At 32.1% G+C, this 16,438-nt stretch overlaps 1 protein-coding gene across 1 annotated transcript; it reads left to right on the forward strand.

Annotated features, from left to right (window-relative positions):
• The first annotated feature begins 1,818 nt into the window (after nucleotides 1–1,818).
• On the forward strand, nucleotides 1,819–14,772 carry LOC124543074 (paraplegin). The gene is made up of 15 exons (XM_047121107.1): nucleotides 1,819–2,193; nucleotides 2,479–2,628; nucleotides 2,715–2,849; nucleotides 4,361–4,498; nucleotides 4,795–4,888; nucleotides 5,757–5,890; nucleotides 6,267–6,431; nucleotides 6,769–6,920; nucleotides 7,542–7,764; nucleotides 9,150–9,283; nucleotides 9,771–9,907; nucleotides 11,328–11,530; nucleotides 12,087–12,206; nucleotides 13,878–14,063; nucleotides 14,508–14,772. The coding sequence occupies exons 1-15, from the start codon at nucleotides 2,017–2,019 to the stop codon at nucleotides 14,712–14,714; spliced, it is 2,355 nt and encodes a 784-aa protein (XP_046977063.1). The 5' UTR covers nucleotides 1,819–2,016; the 3' UTR covers nucleotides 14,715–14,772.
• The last annotated feature ends 1,666 nt before the right edge of the window (nucleotides 14,773–16,438 follow it).

Below are 16,438 nucleotides of genomic sequence, written 5' to 3' on the forward strand. Positions count from 1 at the left end.
TAATTTACTATAAAAAACTCATTCAATAAAATTTGTAAGCAGAAATTGTCACAAATTCTATTATATTTATTATAATATAAATTTAGTAGAATTTATTACCAACTATCATAAATGAAATTTTAATATTATAAGAAAGCTATTTATATTAGTTAGACAACTAACTGATATTGATACCGCTCGTTTAGTTTATTTTGGTTATTTTCACAGTATTATGTCGTATGGCATATTACTTTGGGGTAACGCTGCAGACATTGAATCTGTCTTTATTTTACAAAAGAGAGCAATTCGGTTTATTTATAATCTTGGAGCTAGATACTCTCTTCGGGATGTTTTTAACAGAGTAGGAATACGCACTGTTGCGTCGCAATATATTTACAACAATATCTTGTATATTCACAGTAACATTGATAACTTTGATAAAATCAGTGATAATCATTGTATATGCACTAGAAGTAAGGATAAGCTTATAACGCCAAGTTTCCGACTCCGCAAAGTCAATAAATCTTTCTTGGGGCAAGGTATCCATTTCTATAATAAAATTCCACAGACAATTTTAACTTTGCCGTCTCGTAAATTCAAATCGTTTGTAAAGGATACATTGGTGAAAAAGGCGTATTATTCGATACAAGATTTTGTGGATGATAAAGAAGCGTGGAATTAATACCTGTTGACTTCCAGGCAGGATATATTAATTTAATAATTGTATTAACTTAAAAATTAACTAACATGACTGTATTTTTTTAAATGTTGAAAAAGTACTAATAACTAACTACTGTAACTACTGAGTTTCTTGCCGGTTCTTCTCGGTAGAATCTACTTTCCAAACCGGTGGTAACTTCACTTAATTGTTAAATGACGATTCAAAAGTGCTTGTAAAAGCCCACTTGAGTAAAGTATACTTTGATTATGATTTTTGACTCAACTTGGTATTTATAAAATAATATTTTCAAAAAAATAGAAATAGTAGGCACTGACATGGATTAATCTAATAGTGCAGTAGTAATTTTCCTAGTAGCTGTTCAGTAGAATAGTTTAAAAATATATGTTAATAATCACTAGCATTGTTATGTATGTCATACAGAATAAGTAAAATGTGTCGATTTTGAAAATTATGTAGACAAATTTAAATTTATGATGTATATGGTTGTATTTTAATCAAATAAATGTGTTCGATGGAAGTTATTTAAATATCAATCAATAGAACCTTAAAATATCTTTTTATAATTACATATTATTCCTTACACATATTCAGTCAATTCAAAACAAAATATAGTACGCACATGAATGTGCGTACTATATTTTGTTTACTATACTCTTTGTAAGAAACAAATTATCTACACAGCTATAGTATTTTTTTTTAATCGCTGGTTATGAAAATTTGTCAAGAACCATTTTTCCTTCTTAGTGGTAGGTGATCATGACATGATAATTTTTATTATTAGCAAAGAGTAAACAAAGGATTGCGTTTTTATTAAAACCAAAAAGGAGACTATCGTACAGAATAAACAGCTACTAACTATAAACAAAGTAGTCAGAGGCATTTCTTGTGCTCCTCAAGCTTAAAAATGATGAACAAGCTTCATTGATGTTGTGGCTTTTATAGTTTCCTTTGCAATTTATTGAATAAGTTTCATTCACTTAATCGTCAATCGAATCGCTTTAAAACGGTAGGGTGTATTGTATATATCCTTACTGTTATTATACCCAGTATGTTGTTAAGAAATTTTGGAAGTATAGTGTAGGTACCATTTATTATTTATTATCTATGCATTCTATAGATTGACTAGCAGTTTTATACTCTGTGAGTCTGTATAGACACAGACAGCAGTTCCACGCCATATGCCAATGCCAAAAATAAAAGTTTTATTTTTTAGATACCTACCTAATTACAGTATATTATTCAACATTACTGAGAGAGTAGTGTATGTATGAGAAAAACAAAACAATATGATAGAATCAGTTACAATTTCATAAATTAATTGTTTTCCCTGTAAATTCGAGCATACTATATTTTAAATGCTATCAATAAAACGCCTTCCGAAATTATCGGCATTAAAAGTTCAGTCAAAAATACAATTGAGAAAAAATGGAGTTGTCGAAACGGAGGTTAATAAACAATGTTCAGCAAATTTTGTTAATTTGTGTAAATCATTATCAGTGTTGCACAACATAACGAATAAATCCAGACACCCAGTAAGTATAGTTTTAATGTTGACTTTTCATATATCTTAATTTTTTACCAAATTGCGCAATAAATTTTTGACTACATTAGTTAAATATAATTGAAATATTTAACCAATTCGTAGATACGTTAAAATTCACACATTAGTTTAAATGTTATGCAATCAAGTTTTGATATTTTTGAGCTATGATTCATATATCAATATTTTATTTATTATTTTTTTTATCTTTATAATTGCTATGAAATGGAATAAATTAATACACAAATAATCTGAAACTGCTTGTTTTTTATTGCAGCAATTAAGACAGTTCAATGCAGAATTTAAAGCGGCCTCATCTTTATTAAGAAGATCAAATCTACCCGACCTAAGCTCAATTATTAATAGCACAAATGTTAGAAATCTTCATACAAGCTCATCAAATAACAACCAGGAAAATAAAGATAAGGTGCTCAGAAGTTATAATTAATTTCTCAATACTGATAGGATGTTATATCATAATATTTATTTATTAAATTTATGTTTTTTTTAAAGGACCAGAAGAAGAAGGAAAATGAAAATGCTAATATACCATCACTTGTAATGAAAGCATTATTTTGGATGCTGACAACATTCACACTTATTATTCTAAGTTCATTCCTTGTTCCTGGAGATAATACACAAAATGAGGTAAAACTAAATTATTTATAAATATTTGTGTGTGTTGAGTCAACATTTTATTTAAATTTATAACTTTCCTTTTATAAGTGATTCCCAGCTGAGGCATATGCTTAATTAAGGTCTAGTTTTGCTATTTATTGTTTAAGAAAATGTAATATAAATATAATTTAGCACTCAGTTGTTATGTACATTGTATATTTTTCTTAGATATTTAGATAGATATAGATATAGATATATAGAGATAGATAGATATTTATTTGCCAAAATAACTGCATCCAAAAAAAAACATATTTTTTAAATATTAGTGTTACATATGTTGCACATAAATTTAATATCAAGCTTGCCATTTCTTTGGTAAAAATAAGACTATGTTATATAACATCAAAAGTCTGGCTATGCGATATATCTAACTTAGCTAAGCTAATAAACTTTGACACTGTTTTAGTTTTCCTTTCTTTAATGTTTAGCCAGCTATGTGTATGAGTTGCATTTTCCCACAAACATGTTTTATACTTGCATACCTATGACTGTTTTTGCTTATCTATATCTATCATATTTTAAAAGCCTAAAATATATAGAACATCAATTGGTTTATAAGTATATAAATATTCTGAATCCATTAAGACAAAATTAATGTCTTTCTAGTTAATCTTTGGCTATTTATTCTAATATTTTTTTTTAATAAAATTGATAATACTAATATATAATACAAGTTCTTGTTATTGAAACAAATTTAAATAATTTGACTTTACTTTTAACTACTGCTATTTGCGAAGTTATATTTTATCCTCTTTCATGCTCTGTCAGATATCCTATGTGACTTTAATACTTTATTTGCAAAGCCTTCTTACTTGTATCAATAGTCTATAGAGAATTTACAAAATGATTATAAATGAATTAAGTAATCTATTAATTAATTACATTTTCTGTTTGATGTCATATTATATATATTTACTAAGATGTCAAAATAAGAAATAGTTTAGAGTAAACTTGTTATGCAAAGATTCAGATTTCTCAATTATAAATCAACTTGTTTGTAAATAGCATCAGATTTTATCCATATCCTGGTCACTAATTTTATCTAGAAGTCAGAAGTCTTTGCTACATAGTTTCTTCTGAAAGTAAATTGTAAACAGTATGTGCTTACTCAAAATGAAAAATTTTAAGACCTATCTTATTAAAGTTAAGTTGCCAAATATATTAAGAGTACTTTATTCAAGATTACACAATAATAATATGATTCAGTTTAATGTGTTTTAGTGCCTGTCCTATTTTTTAATTATTTTTTATGAATATATGCTTTAACATATTATTATCTAAGAAAAGCGAAGTTTTATATAAATTATAAAGGAATAATGTTCATTTATAATGCTGATTGCAATAAATTATGCCAAGGCGAAATTTTTTTTCTTTTCTTATATATATCTTGTTATTTTTTAATATGTTTACTATTATATTGTTTGCCTTGCAGTTTATAAAATTTATTAGCATGTTTTAAAAAGTATGTTTCTTCCATTCAGCTCATACGGTACGTGTCATGGAACGAGTTTGTCTATTCAATGTTATCAAAAGGTGAAGTGGAAGAAATAATAGTCCGACCAGATTTAGAAATTGTTACCATTATCTTATATGAAGGCGCCATTATTAAAGGAAAGAAGGTATGAAATCATTAAAGTATTTCATTTATATTATAATAATGAATAGATAAATACAAAGATTATATAAATTAAAAGTATTAAGATTATTAATAAGAGTATAAGTTTTTTGCAAATTTGATGGTTTGATTCATTGTATCATTCTGCGGGTTTGACTTTTGCCTATAATCAACAACACACTTATTTTTTTTTAAAAGTGAAAAGCATAACGAACCTTTTACGGTAATAAATGAAATTAATGACTTCAAAACAAATCATAGAATACAAATATAAATTGTATTTTGTCATTATCATTACAGACAACTCACCGGGTCTATCACATGAACGTCGGCAATATACACCGTTTCGAAGAGAAACTGCGTGAGACTGAAAAAAGTATTGGCGTTAAAGAAGGTGAGGAATAAAATAAAAAAAAAATAACCACAAGTGTTAATATTAATATACATTTAGTGTTTTAATTATAAAATCGTGATATTGTTATTTTACTATACTTGTATAATTTTTTAATAGTTATAGATGCACCAACTTTGGTGTCATCAGGATAAAATATATTTCCTATATTGCTTTCGTTTGGATTTGAATGATTAAAAAAAACTCATTCAAAAATAAATATTATTAGAAAAGCATATTGGAGTAGAATACTAGTACAGTGAAATTTCATTAACTGGGACCTGGATAAGTGAAATACCTCCATTACTGGAACTCATGCTGCGGTCCCATAACTTTGGCATCGAATTACCTCTGTTAGTGGGATGAAGCACACCTCTATAACTGGGATTTTTTATTTTGATTTATCATTACAATAAGCTCTACAAATGAGACAGCACGTGATTTTTTTATGCATAAACTTCTGTAACTGATATAATATTATTTTGTATTTTTACTAACTTATTCTTTTTCTACTCGCAAATTCCGCACTTAACTATGTATGCCATTTGAAGTATCAATTACTCCAAGTTTTAGTTTTGCTTTACTACCATAAAGGTATTTTTTTGCAAAATGTCAAAGCGCACCTCTCTATCTGAGACAGATATTTATTTATACCTGGGTATCTGCGACACTGGGTTAGTGAAATACCTCTATAAGTGAAACAACATTGCAGGTCCCTTGAAGTTTCACTGAAGCAGGTTTCAGTGTATATTGTATAATGACACTTTTATGAATATACAATATATTGTATAATATATACATATAATAGTCTCGTAATTGAATAGAGAAATAAAAATAAAAAATACATTACTAAATAAATTATGTAATACAGGTGTTCGCGTAATTTACGACAGAAACGGCAGCGTTGCTGGTAAAATCTTCACTACACTGCTGATTGCGGCTGTGATATTATCATTCTTGTATTCTACGAAGACAATGAAGATGAATATTAATTTAGGCGGATTTGTAAGTACCGTCTAATTTTGTAACGTTACAATCATACTATATATATAGTATAGAAACACAGCAGTGTAATTTCCACTAAGTATAATTAACTGTGTATTTTTGAAATATTGGAAAAGTTAATATTATTTTTTAAATAATTTGCATACTAATCTATATCAGTGGTTTTAAGAAATGTAAGAGATATTTCGTGCTGTAATATTCTTCAAATATGAAATTTTAAAACATTGTTTGTAAAAGATATTTCCTAAATGTAGTACGGCGTTGCCGGGTCTACCTTAGTATTGCTAATTATAGTTTTAATATCAGTTTATAATGTTAATTTTTTCTGTGTGCAATTACTTTATTAACAGTATTACCATGTATGCCTAATTTACAGAGCCAGTTAAGACGTGCAAAGTTTACCCTCGTGGACTCTATGAGCGGGCAAGGCAAAGGAGTGAAGTTTGAGGATGTAGCTGGTCTAAAGGAAGCTAAAATCGAGGTTATGGAGTTTGTGGACTATTTGAAACGACCCGAGCATTACAAGAGTCTTGGGCCTAAGGTAAGCATAGAATTTTATTTATAAATATTACCATAGAAAAAAGGTAGATTAGTAGGATCAACATATACACATGTTATGTATATGTGTATTTTGTCTTTGTCATCCAAATCTTGTACAAGCTGTACATTTAAATTATGAAAAAATGTAACTATTAAACAAAAGCAAGTAATTTATTTTTCTTAATGTATCTATAAATATTTTATTTTAAATTAGTAAGGAAAAATTTTCAGTTTGTAAGGTAAAAATAATTTAATTACTCCTTGTTTAATTTATTTAAGAACCTCTTCATTTCTTACATTCAATAGGTAATCAGTATAAACTGACCTTTATGTTCTAGGTACCAAGAGGGGCTCTACTACTTGGGCCTCCGGGCTGTGGTAAGACGCTGCTAGCTAAGGCAGTGGCCACTGAATCTAATGTACCATTCCTTTCTATGAACGGTTCAGAATTCATTGAAATGATTGGTGGACTCGGGGCAGCAAGAGTCAGGTAAACCGTCTTGTTAAATTTGAACAATTTCAATTCGATATAAGACACTGGCATATCTCGAGGGTTTTTAAAAGACCAATTGTTAATATTTTGTATGTCCACCATACCAAAGAAGTATCAAATTTGCAGCACTTGACATTTTTCATAAAAATCTCCACTAAAAACTTCTCCCAACACAGCTGAAGGCCTGAAAAATTTACGTCAAGGAATGTTCCGAACTCTATTATGTAATTACTTTATATAAGTAATGTATTCAATGTTTCTAATCCGGAATCAGTAATAAACCCAAACAGTGGGTGTTATTTCTACCGTAGCTTGAAAGTTAAAACCGAAATATAATCTTGTTCCTATTGAAGAAATATTGAATGCATTACTTATAAAAAGTAATTACATATTAATTACATTGTCACCAATCTTGGAAAAATGTTATCTCTCTTATGCCTGTTACACTGGCTCACTCGTCCTTCAAATTAATAAACCCAACTAATAGTAAGTGTTTTTGTTTTGGGTTAGAATACATAGAATAATTGGGGTATTTAAAGGACTTATTCTGCATGTGCGAAGAAAATGGGTAGCTAATACTCTGTAATATGTTATTGAGAACTTTTTTTTTTTTTCTAGGGACTTATTCAAAGAGGCCAGTGCTAGAGCTCCTTGTATCATCTATATTGACGAGATGGATGCAGTTGGTAGGGCTCGATCCACTGGCGCTTCCTCCTTCGGTCCAGGTGGTGGGGAGGGAGAACAAACCCTGAACCAACTTCTGGTGGAAATGGATGGTATGAAGAGTCGCGAAGGAGTCGTAGTACTGGCTTCTACGAATAGAGCTGATGTTCTTGATAAGGTGATTACAATTTTGTTTCTTCACCGGAGATCTTTTATCACAGTTTGAATTTTAGTGTTCTAATGATTTCTGGTTCAATTTTCGAATGGTGTTCACTCACTGGCTCACTATTAGTTTAAAGTTGAGTGAACAAGTGTTAAGAGTCGAGATGGCCCAGTGGTTACAACGCGTGCATCTTAACCGATGATGGCGGGTTCAAACCCAGTCAAGCACCGCTGATTCATGTGCTTAATTTGTCTTTATAATTCATCTCGTGCTCGGCGGTGAAGGAAAACATCGTGAGGAAACCTGCATGTGACAAATTTCATAGAAGTTCTGCCACACGTGTATTCCACCAACCCGCATTTGAACAGCGTGGTGGAATATGTTCCAAACCTTCTCCTCAAAGGGAGAGGAGGCCTTTAGCCCAGCAGTGAGAATTTACAGGCTGTTGTTGTTGTTGTTGTTGAACAAGTGTTATAACAATTCACTAAAGGAAAATGTCACTATTGCTTGACTTGTGACCTATGTAAAGCTCACTAAATACCATCAGCGTTGTGTATATCTATCCAAGGAATCACACTTTAAATTAATTTATTTAAAAAAAAATACTTAAATCCTTGTACAATATTATTCTATCGCTAAACAATAGTACGCAGTCTTGTTGTGTTCCGGTTTGAAGGGTGAGTGAGCCAGTGTAGCTACAGGCACAAGGGACATAGCATCTTAGTTCTCAAGGTTGATGGCGCATTGACGGTGTAAGGAATAGTTAATATTTCTTACAGCGTCATTGCCTATGGGTGATTTCGACCAAATACCATCAGGTGGCCCATATCCTCGTCCGCCAACCTATTCTATAAAAAATATATGTGGTTCGTATCTAATAGGCTATTTGACTGGTTTTTAAAATCCATTCTATATTATTTAGTAGATGTTAAGGAACCCAGTAAAAGTTGATTTGTTTATTTCTAGTACATATTTGCCGAAAAATATCATATTAAAAATTCCATATTTAAATAACGTGCGAAAACGATACTTGGACGATATGGCGCTGCAATGGGTTCGGTGACGTCACTTTGCTGTATTTTAATCTGTGGTACATATAGTAGAAAAGCAAAGTTTACAAGAAAGTGACTTCATCATTAGCCCGGCCAATCAGGAGCGTTTTGTGTCACGTGACAAACGTTTGAAAAAATGCATTTTTATTTATTGATTTTTAAATAAATTATGTATTATTTTCAAGTTTCGTTAATAAATAACTATTTTTAAACTCATAATATACACTGATTACAATAATTCACAACTTATTTTTCGCATTGTCAAATAGCCTATTGTATCTTAATTAAGGTTTGATGTAGAATGTAATGAAATTTTTTATAAAAATAACATTAAATTTTCCCTTGCAGGCCTTGCTTCGACCCGGTCGTTTCGACAGGCACATACTCATCGATCTGCCGACTCTACAAGAACGAGAGGAAATATTCGAGAGGCATCTGAAGAATATCGTTTTGGAGAAATTGCCGGCATACTATGTTAAACGGTAATATTTCATTGATAAACATATGTGATATTATAAGGAGTAATCTGTATGACCAACTGCTGAAGTAAGGCCTCCTTTTGATTTTGAGAAGAGTTTGGAGTACATACATACATAATTTACAATATTTTATGAAATTAGACATGCTTTTACCTCTGACGAGATTTAATAGGTACATAAAAAGTCCTGTAGTTTTAGATTTTATTTATTATGAAGTCGAGAATTTTGCATATAATTCGGTTTGGTGTCATTCTGGTAAATCAATTTATTTCTATTATTTTTTTTATATTATTTAGATTATGGCTCGATAGCTACAAGTTAAAAATTGATTTTGGTCTCATTTTGCAGAGTTATATCCTTAGATGTGCAGAAAAATAAAGGGAATTATTGATTACGAATTAAAACGAAATTGTTGTTATTTAACAGACATTTAAAATTAGACGTATAGCGGAAAAAAACTGGAGACTCACTAGTATTACTTTAATTACAGACTGGCGTATTTGACGCCCGGCTTCAGTGGTGCGGATATAGCGAATGTGTGCAACGAAGCGGCGCTACACGCTGCGAGATACAAGCAGAACATCGTCAAAGCGGCCGACCTGGAATACGCCGTCGAAAGAGTTGTTGGTACGTTGCTAATATATATTCCACTAGCTATACCCGCGACCGTGCATGTGTTTGAATTTTACAAAAAAATGTTATTGTAGCCTAAGTTACTCCTTATTATATAAGTTATCTGCCAGTAAAAGTCTCGTCAGAATCGGTTCAGCCGTTCCAGAGATTACCCGGAACAAACAGACAGACAAAAATTGTTAAAAATGTTATTTTGGTATATGTATCGTTTGTACGTATATGTATATAAGGAAATGTAAATATTTCAGTATAAGTTACTAATTATAGAAATAGCATATGAAACTTTTCTGTCAAAAATAATCTATACTACTATTATAAATGTGAAAGTAACTATGTCTGTATGTCTGTCTGTAGTTCTTTAACTGCCAAACCATGAACCGAATTTGACGATATTTGTTATGAAGCAAACTTGAACTTCAACGAAGGACTCCTTTAAAAGCGAGCGAAGCCGCGCGCGACATCTACTAGTACAACACAACTTAGATGTCGCATCGGCAAAATTCGTAAAAACCGATCACATCCGAATTAAGTACGCCATCCCAAATTATCAATATTTATTTCTCATGCGAATATGATTTTTGCACAAACGTAATAACTTGTAATATCATATGACCGAATATATTCGTCAATTTGACGCGTCTGCACTTGTTTTTTCTGACGCGTGAATCTATAGCGACGAATAGCATCGAATGGCGCGATAGGGAGCTATTTCTATTGATTGTGTAAATCGGCAGTAATCGGTTTTATTTTCATTCCATTGCTTTTTCCGATGCTATATCTAATTCGTGTATTACTATACTAATTATAGAAATAGCGTATGAAATCATGAACTTTTCTGTCAAAAAGAATCTATACTACTAATTTAAATGTGAATGTAACTGTGTGTCTGTCTTTAGCTCTTTAACTGCTAAACCATGAACCGAATTTGACGATATTTGCTTTAAAAGCTAGCGAAGCCGCGTGCGACAGCTAGATGTATATGTCGGAGACGGTCATGAATTCCTTAGCGTAACGAAGCGCGGCACGAATCCCGCGAGGCGGCAGCACTGTCGTGACGTCACGACGCGGCTGCACTATCGTGACGTCACGACGCGACTAACTTCGCGCTACGACGGAGCCTACCCGGTGGAGGCGCTCAGAGACGACTCACTTACGATTCCGCTCTCGTGAAGACCAGTACCTCCATCCTAGGAACTGTCATTCGCTTCGTTGCCAAGTGTGATACAGTGTTTTACTGAATAAGTGTATTAAGTACTTTAAACGTAGAATAAACGTGTTCCTGTATTCGCGGTTTCCTCTTTGCTCGATCACCCTAGTAATACGCCCCTATGATGCCTGACGATCGTACTGATGTCGCTGTCAATCCGACATATATATATTAATCTGTAATTTTTTCTTATGATATTGTCATCAGGTGGTACGGAGAAACGTAGCCATGCGATGTCGCCAGCGGAGAAGAAGATAGTTGCGTACCACGAGTCCGGTCACGCCCTGGTCGGCTGGCTGCTGGAACACACGGACGCACTCCTCAAGGTCACGATCGTACCTCGTACTAACAAAGCTCTCGGGTTCGCTCAGTACACCACCTCCGATCAAAAGTTGTACTCGAAGGAAGAGGTGAGATTAAAAATCATTTTGTTTATTTATTCATTTGTTTTTTGATTTTAAACAAACATACGGTAATCGACGATTGTCATATCATAGCTGATGTTTTGTTGTTGTTCTTATTAAATGTTAACAATAATTACCTCTGATAAATAAATACTAGATTTGTCACTTGTTGTAAATTTATCATGACATGTTTTATATTTAAAATATCTTAAAATCATATAGAAGGCAAGTACGAATATGAAATCTAGATAAAAAAAAACGCAAGAGACAGTAAACTTATGTCCTATATATTAAAAAAAAAGTTTTACAATTGGCGATGATTTTGATATACATTTAACATGCATATATTCACTCTATTTGGTCTCCCATGCTTAATCAACGATTATTACTTGAGTTACAATATCAATATAAACCCAATGAACGCCCTTCCCATTGAAGGCGGAATAATCATGCAAGGTTAGAACATCGCATCGTTGGCAAAGTTTGTAATAGTTACAAGACTTCAAACTAGTTTGAATAAGAAAATTAACTTTTAAATTTATCATGTTGTATGTTCCCGTAGCTCTTTGACCGCATGTGTATGGCGCTTGGAGGACGGGCGGCCGAGGCAATTACTTTCAACTCGATAACAACGGGCGCACAGAACGACTTAGAGAAAGTCACCAAGATCGCATATGCTCAGGTATATACTACTATTATTAAGTATATCATTACTCATCCTTACATCATCATATCATTACTTTTACTTGGTGGTAGGGCTTTGTGCAGGCCCGTCTGGGTAGGTACCACCCACTCATCAGTTATTCTACTATAACAGTACGCAGTATTGTTGTGTTCCGGTTTGAAGGGTGAGTGAGCCAGTGTAATTTATATACATAGGCACAAGTGACATAACATCTTAGTTCCCAAGGTTGGCGGCACATTGGCGATGTAAGGAATAGTTAATATTTCTTACAGCGTCATTGTCTATGGGTGATGTTGACCACTTACCATCAGGTGGCCCATATGCTCGTCCGCCAACCTATACTATAAAAACAAATCATAATTAACTATATGAATAGAAACTTTGTTACTTTCTTAATTAATTAATCATTACATACATACAAAGTAGCTTACTGATGTCTGTCCCTATGTATGCTTAAATCTTTATGACATTTTTTTAAATAGATAGAGTGATTCGAGAGGAAAGTTTTTGTATGTAGTACATAGACAATATATTTATTTATTTAACTCTTTATTGCACACCAAATATACATAAAGAAACAAAATATATTTTAATTTAAAACAAAATTGGCCAAGCAAAAGACGGTCTTATGGCTTATAAGCCATTTCTTCCAGACAACCTTTACCTTTACCAATATAGTAAATAAATACTGATAAATTTAGAAGTTTCTAATGTGATGTCTGTAGTATATTTAGTATCAGTATTGCACCCTTGTGAAGCCAGGGCGGGTCGCTAGTCTACTATAATTTGAGTTAAATAACAATAGATCAAGCCATTCTTAAAGTCTCAATAAGCCAGATAAAACATATTTTGTTGTATATCTGTTTGAAGGCTAAGTGAGCTAGTGTACCTACTGACACAGTAGGTTGCCCATTGCTTATGTACCTAAGGAATGGCCGATTTTTCTCACAACATTAATGTCTAGAAGCGATGTTGACAACTTATCACCTATAATATATACTTTTAGAACCAGAAGTAGGAAGTAGGTTAACCTCTAAAACAATTATCTTTAATTTAAAATAACAATCAAAGTATCACAATAGAAAAACATTTAGTCTACAACACAAATAACCATCAATAATCACATTACACCGTAATAATTATATTCGCGATCTCAATGTGTCAACTACGAATCTCCCGCCTTTCTTTTTTTAAAGGGAAGTTGTGTGACTTGACGCAGATGTTGCTTCTTTATTCCAACAATACTATATAAAATTAAAATTTTCACAATAACATATCTATGTTGCTCGGAGCTCACAATGAGAGTACAAGAACATTTGTCACATTATCGGCTAAATATATTTATGATATAGTTCTGGCACACATGCAGCCTCTCTAAAAGATAATTTAAGATTAATTTAATCAACAGTCATGTAATTTTTAGATATAAGTTGTATTTACATTGTTGTGTTGATAAGACAAATTGTAAGAGAACAATGTGACTGACATATTTTTTATAAATTAAAGTCCCTTACTTAAATAAAGAATAAAAAAATAAAAATTACTGAGTAGGGATGACAGTGAATGAAGATAGCGTGCTTAATATTTAAGTATAATATAGCCGTGTGTGTTGGTATATACCAAGAAGACTGTATTGATTTTATTATTCTTTCAATTATTTGTTTCCAGGTCCGTGTCTTCGGGATGTCTCCGAGCGTGGGTTTGGTCTCGTTCCCGGACCTCAAGGATCGGGAGAAGAGTCCCTTCAGCAGAGCCCTGAAAAATCTTATCGATATGGAATCGAAGAAACTAATCGCAAAAGCTTATTATAGAACCGAAGAAGTGCTGAGGCAAAATCAGGACAAACTTAAAATGGTAAGATTTTTAATTTGTATATAGAGTATGGTGTCTTTGAGAGTAAGTGAGCAGACCAGTGTTTGTGTTTGCCAAGTAACTGTTTAGCAGTTGTAAGCAAAAATAGGACTATTTTTATTCCTAACTAACAACCCTCATCAAAAAAAATTATATTAAAAGATATATTTGTCATACATGTCATGTTTATCGAAAAAATGTTCGATTAGTATTTATATATGCACATTTTTTTTATTTTATCCTCATCAATTGTTTGTATTGTTGTTTTTTTAAGTTTTCAAATTTTTTGTTCTTTTTATAATTGTGTCGTGTCCTAATAAACATTCTTTTCTTTCTTTCTTTCTTTCACTGTTTCTTTCTTATTTACCTTATTTTTAGCAATTTTAATGTACTCGTGTGTTACTTACGAAAGTCAATATAAATTTTAATTTGAATAATCATTTATAGCTTGCCGAAGAGTTGATAAAGAAGGAGACGCTTGACTTCAAAGACGTTGAACGTATTCTGGGCCCTCCGCCGTATCCTAGGAAGAAATTCATCGATCCCATTGAATTTGAGAACAATTTGAGGAGTATGGAAAATTCAGCAAAGGCCGATGACAGCGGACCAATCGGAGCGCCTTCAGCGAAACCCAGTCCTCAACCGGAAATGTAGATTTTTATTGTTGTTTTGTTTGTAAGAATAATAGTATCGAATATAGTATGAGAAATTATTGAGGATTTTTAGTTCTCTACACCCGCTTTTGTTTTCTTTTGAAATGAAATTCTGAGCTTGATTAGCTAGATGGCACACTATTAAAAAGGCTTTTTGCTATTTAACATTTGTTGGTTTAATAAAATGTAATTTAATTTTGTTGTATTTTATTTTATACAAAGTTAGTATTTGAAATTATGTTTGGTATATATATTATAGTTGAACTTCGTTGAAATAAAACGTTACAAAATGTATTTTTTACTTACTAATAACAGTGAATAATCCTAATATTCCGTTGGTATACTTTGAATAAAATGCCAATATAACAAATATCTATTATTAAATGATATTATAGTTTGCTCATTGACTTAAGTTAGTAACACATAATTAAAGCTGGATGCGAGTACCCCAAGATCGATCTCAGTGGCGCAATTGGTGATGCCTATGTCCAGCAGTGGACGGAAATGGGCTGATTGATTGATTAACATAATTAATGAGATCTTCCAGTATTCCACTCATTCAACGTCTTATTTTATTTTGACCGAAACATTTCCAAATATGTTAATAAAGCCCAAAAAAGTCATTAATAGTACACACCCTGCGACGCTTGCAAAGATATTCCTTTTACTTTTTATATTCCATTTATTCCATTTACTTCCAATAAATTGGAAAAAGTAAGACATTCAGTACATCCAAAAAATCACATTGGGATCAGAGATTACTGTAGTGTAACGAGAGTAGAGTGTTGTTGTCAAATAATAAAAAAAAAATTAAAAGGCCTCACAAAATGTACCTTGCCCGAATTAACGTCAGATCTTGCGTCCCCACTGGAAGGTGTTGAAGGAAAACATCGTGTGGACACCTGCATGTGTTTAATTTCAACGATATTTTACCACATGTGTGCCTATCAATTGCAGCGGCGCTGTGGAATGAAACAAAGATTCTCCTCAAAGGGAGCGGAGGACTTAGCCTAGCTGTGGGAAATGGACACGTTTATTGTAAGTTATATGAAAGGTTAATACTAAAATTTGTATTTAAAAACGGGTCTCAATTATGAGTCGGAGTCAGCGTGTCGAAGCATGTAGCGTGCCACACAGAGGGAAACAATGCGAGGCCATCTTACCATCATCACGACTAATTTTACGAGGCTGAGTAGGGATGTTGACTGAGGCAAAAGCCCCTTTTATTGTGGCATTAATCGTGACAGAAAAGTCTACCTGCACTTCTTGTGTAAAGGAAACCATATAAACCGAAAGATTCCACCTCCTTTTACTTCGTATTCTGAGATAAAGTACATGTATTACAGAGTATAATTATGTTTTAGGCTAGAAAAATATTGGGTCATATTTAATGGATTAGTTCCTTGTTTACGTTTAAAAAAAATACAGACGAATTGATAACCTCCACCTTTTTGAAGTCGGTTGAAAATGACAATAGTGCTAGGTTATATGGATGGTTTTTGTTTTTTGTTCTAAATTTGTTAAAATAATAAGGGCGGAAACCAATGATATTCTAATAAACAGATATGTTATATCCATACTAAACAACAGAAAAAGTGTGCCGCGCCGGGGACCGTTTATTTTAATTTATTTTTACAATTCGTTAAAAGTAAAAAGAATAGCTTGATAAAAACAATAATTAAAAGGGATAACTAGATGTTTTAATTACGCAAAACGTATTACCAT

The sequence above is a fragment of the Vanessa cardui genome, chromosome Z (assembly GCF_905220365.1).
Source record: "Vanessa cardui chromosome Z, ilVanCard2.1, whole genome shotgun sequence".
In the NCBI taxonomy this organism is placed as follows: domain Eukaryota; kingdom Metazoa; phylum Arthropoda; class Insecta; order Lepidoptera; family Nymphalidae; genus Vanessa; species Vanessa cardui.

What these genes read in the sequence shown, in the direction of transcription:
- LOC124543074 (XM_047121107.1), top strand. Translation starts at nt 2,017, where the DNA reads ATGCTATCAATAAAACGCCTTCCGAAATTATCGGCATTAAAAGTTCAG. An exon ending in ACCAGGAAAATAAAGATAAG is followed by an intron (nt 2,629 to 2,714) that starts GTGCTCAGAAGT and finishes TTTTTTTTAAAG; the next exon opens with GACCAGAAGAAGAAGGAAAA. An exon ending in AGTTGTACTCGAAGGAAGAG is followed by an intron (nt 11,531 to 12,086) that starts GTGAGATTAAAA and finishes ATGTTCCCGTAG; the next exon opens with CTCTTTGACCGCATGTGTAT.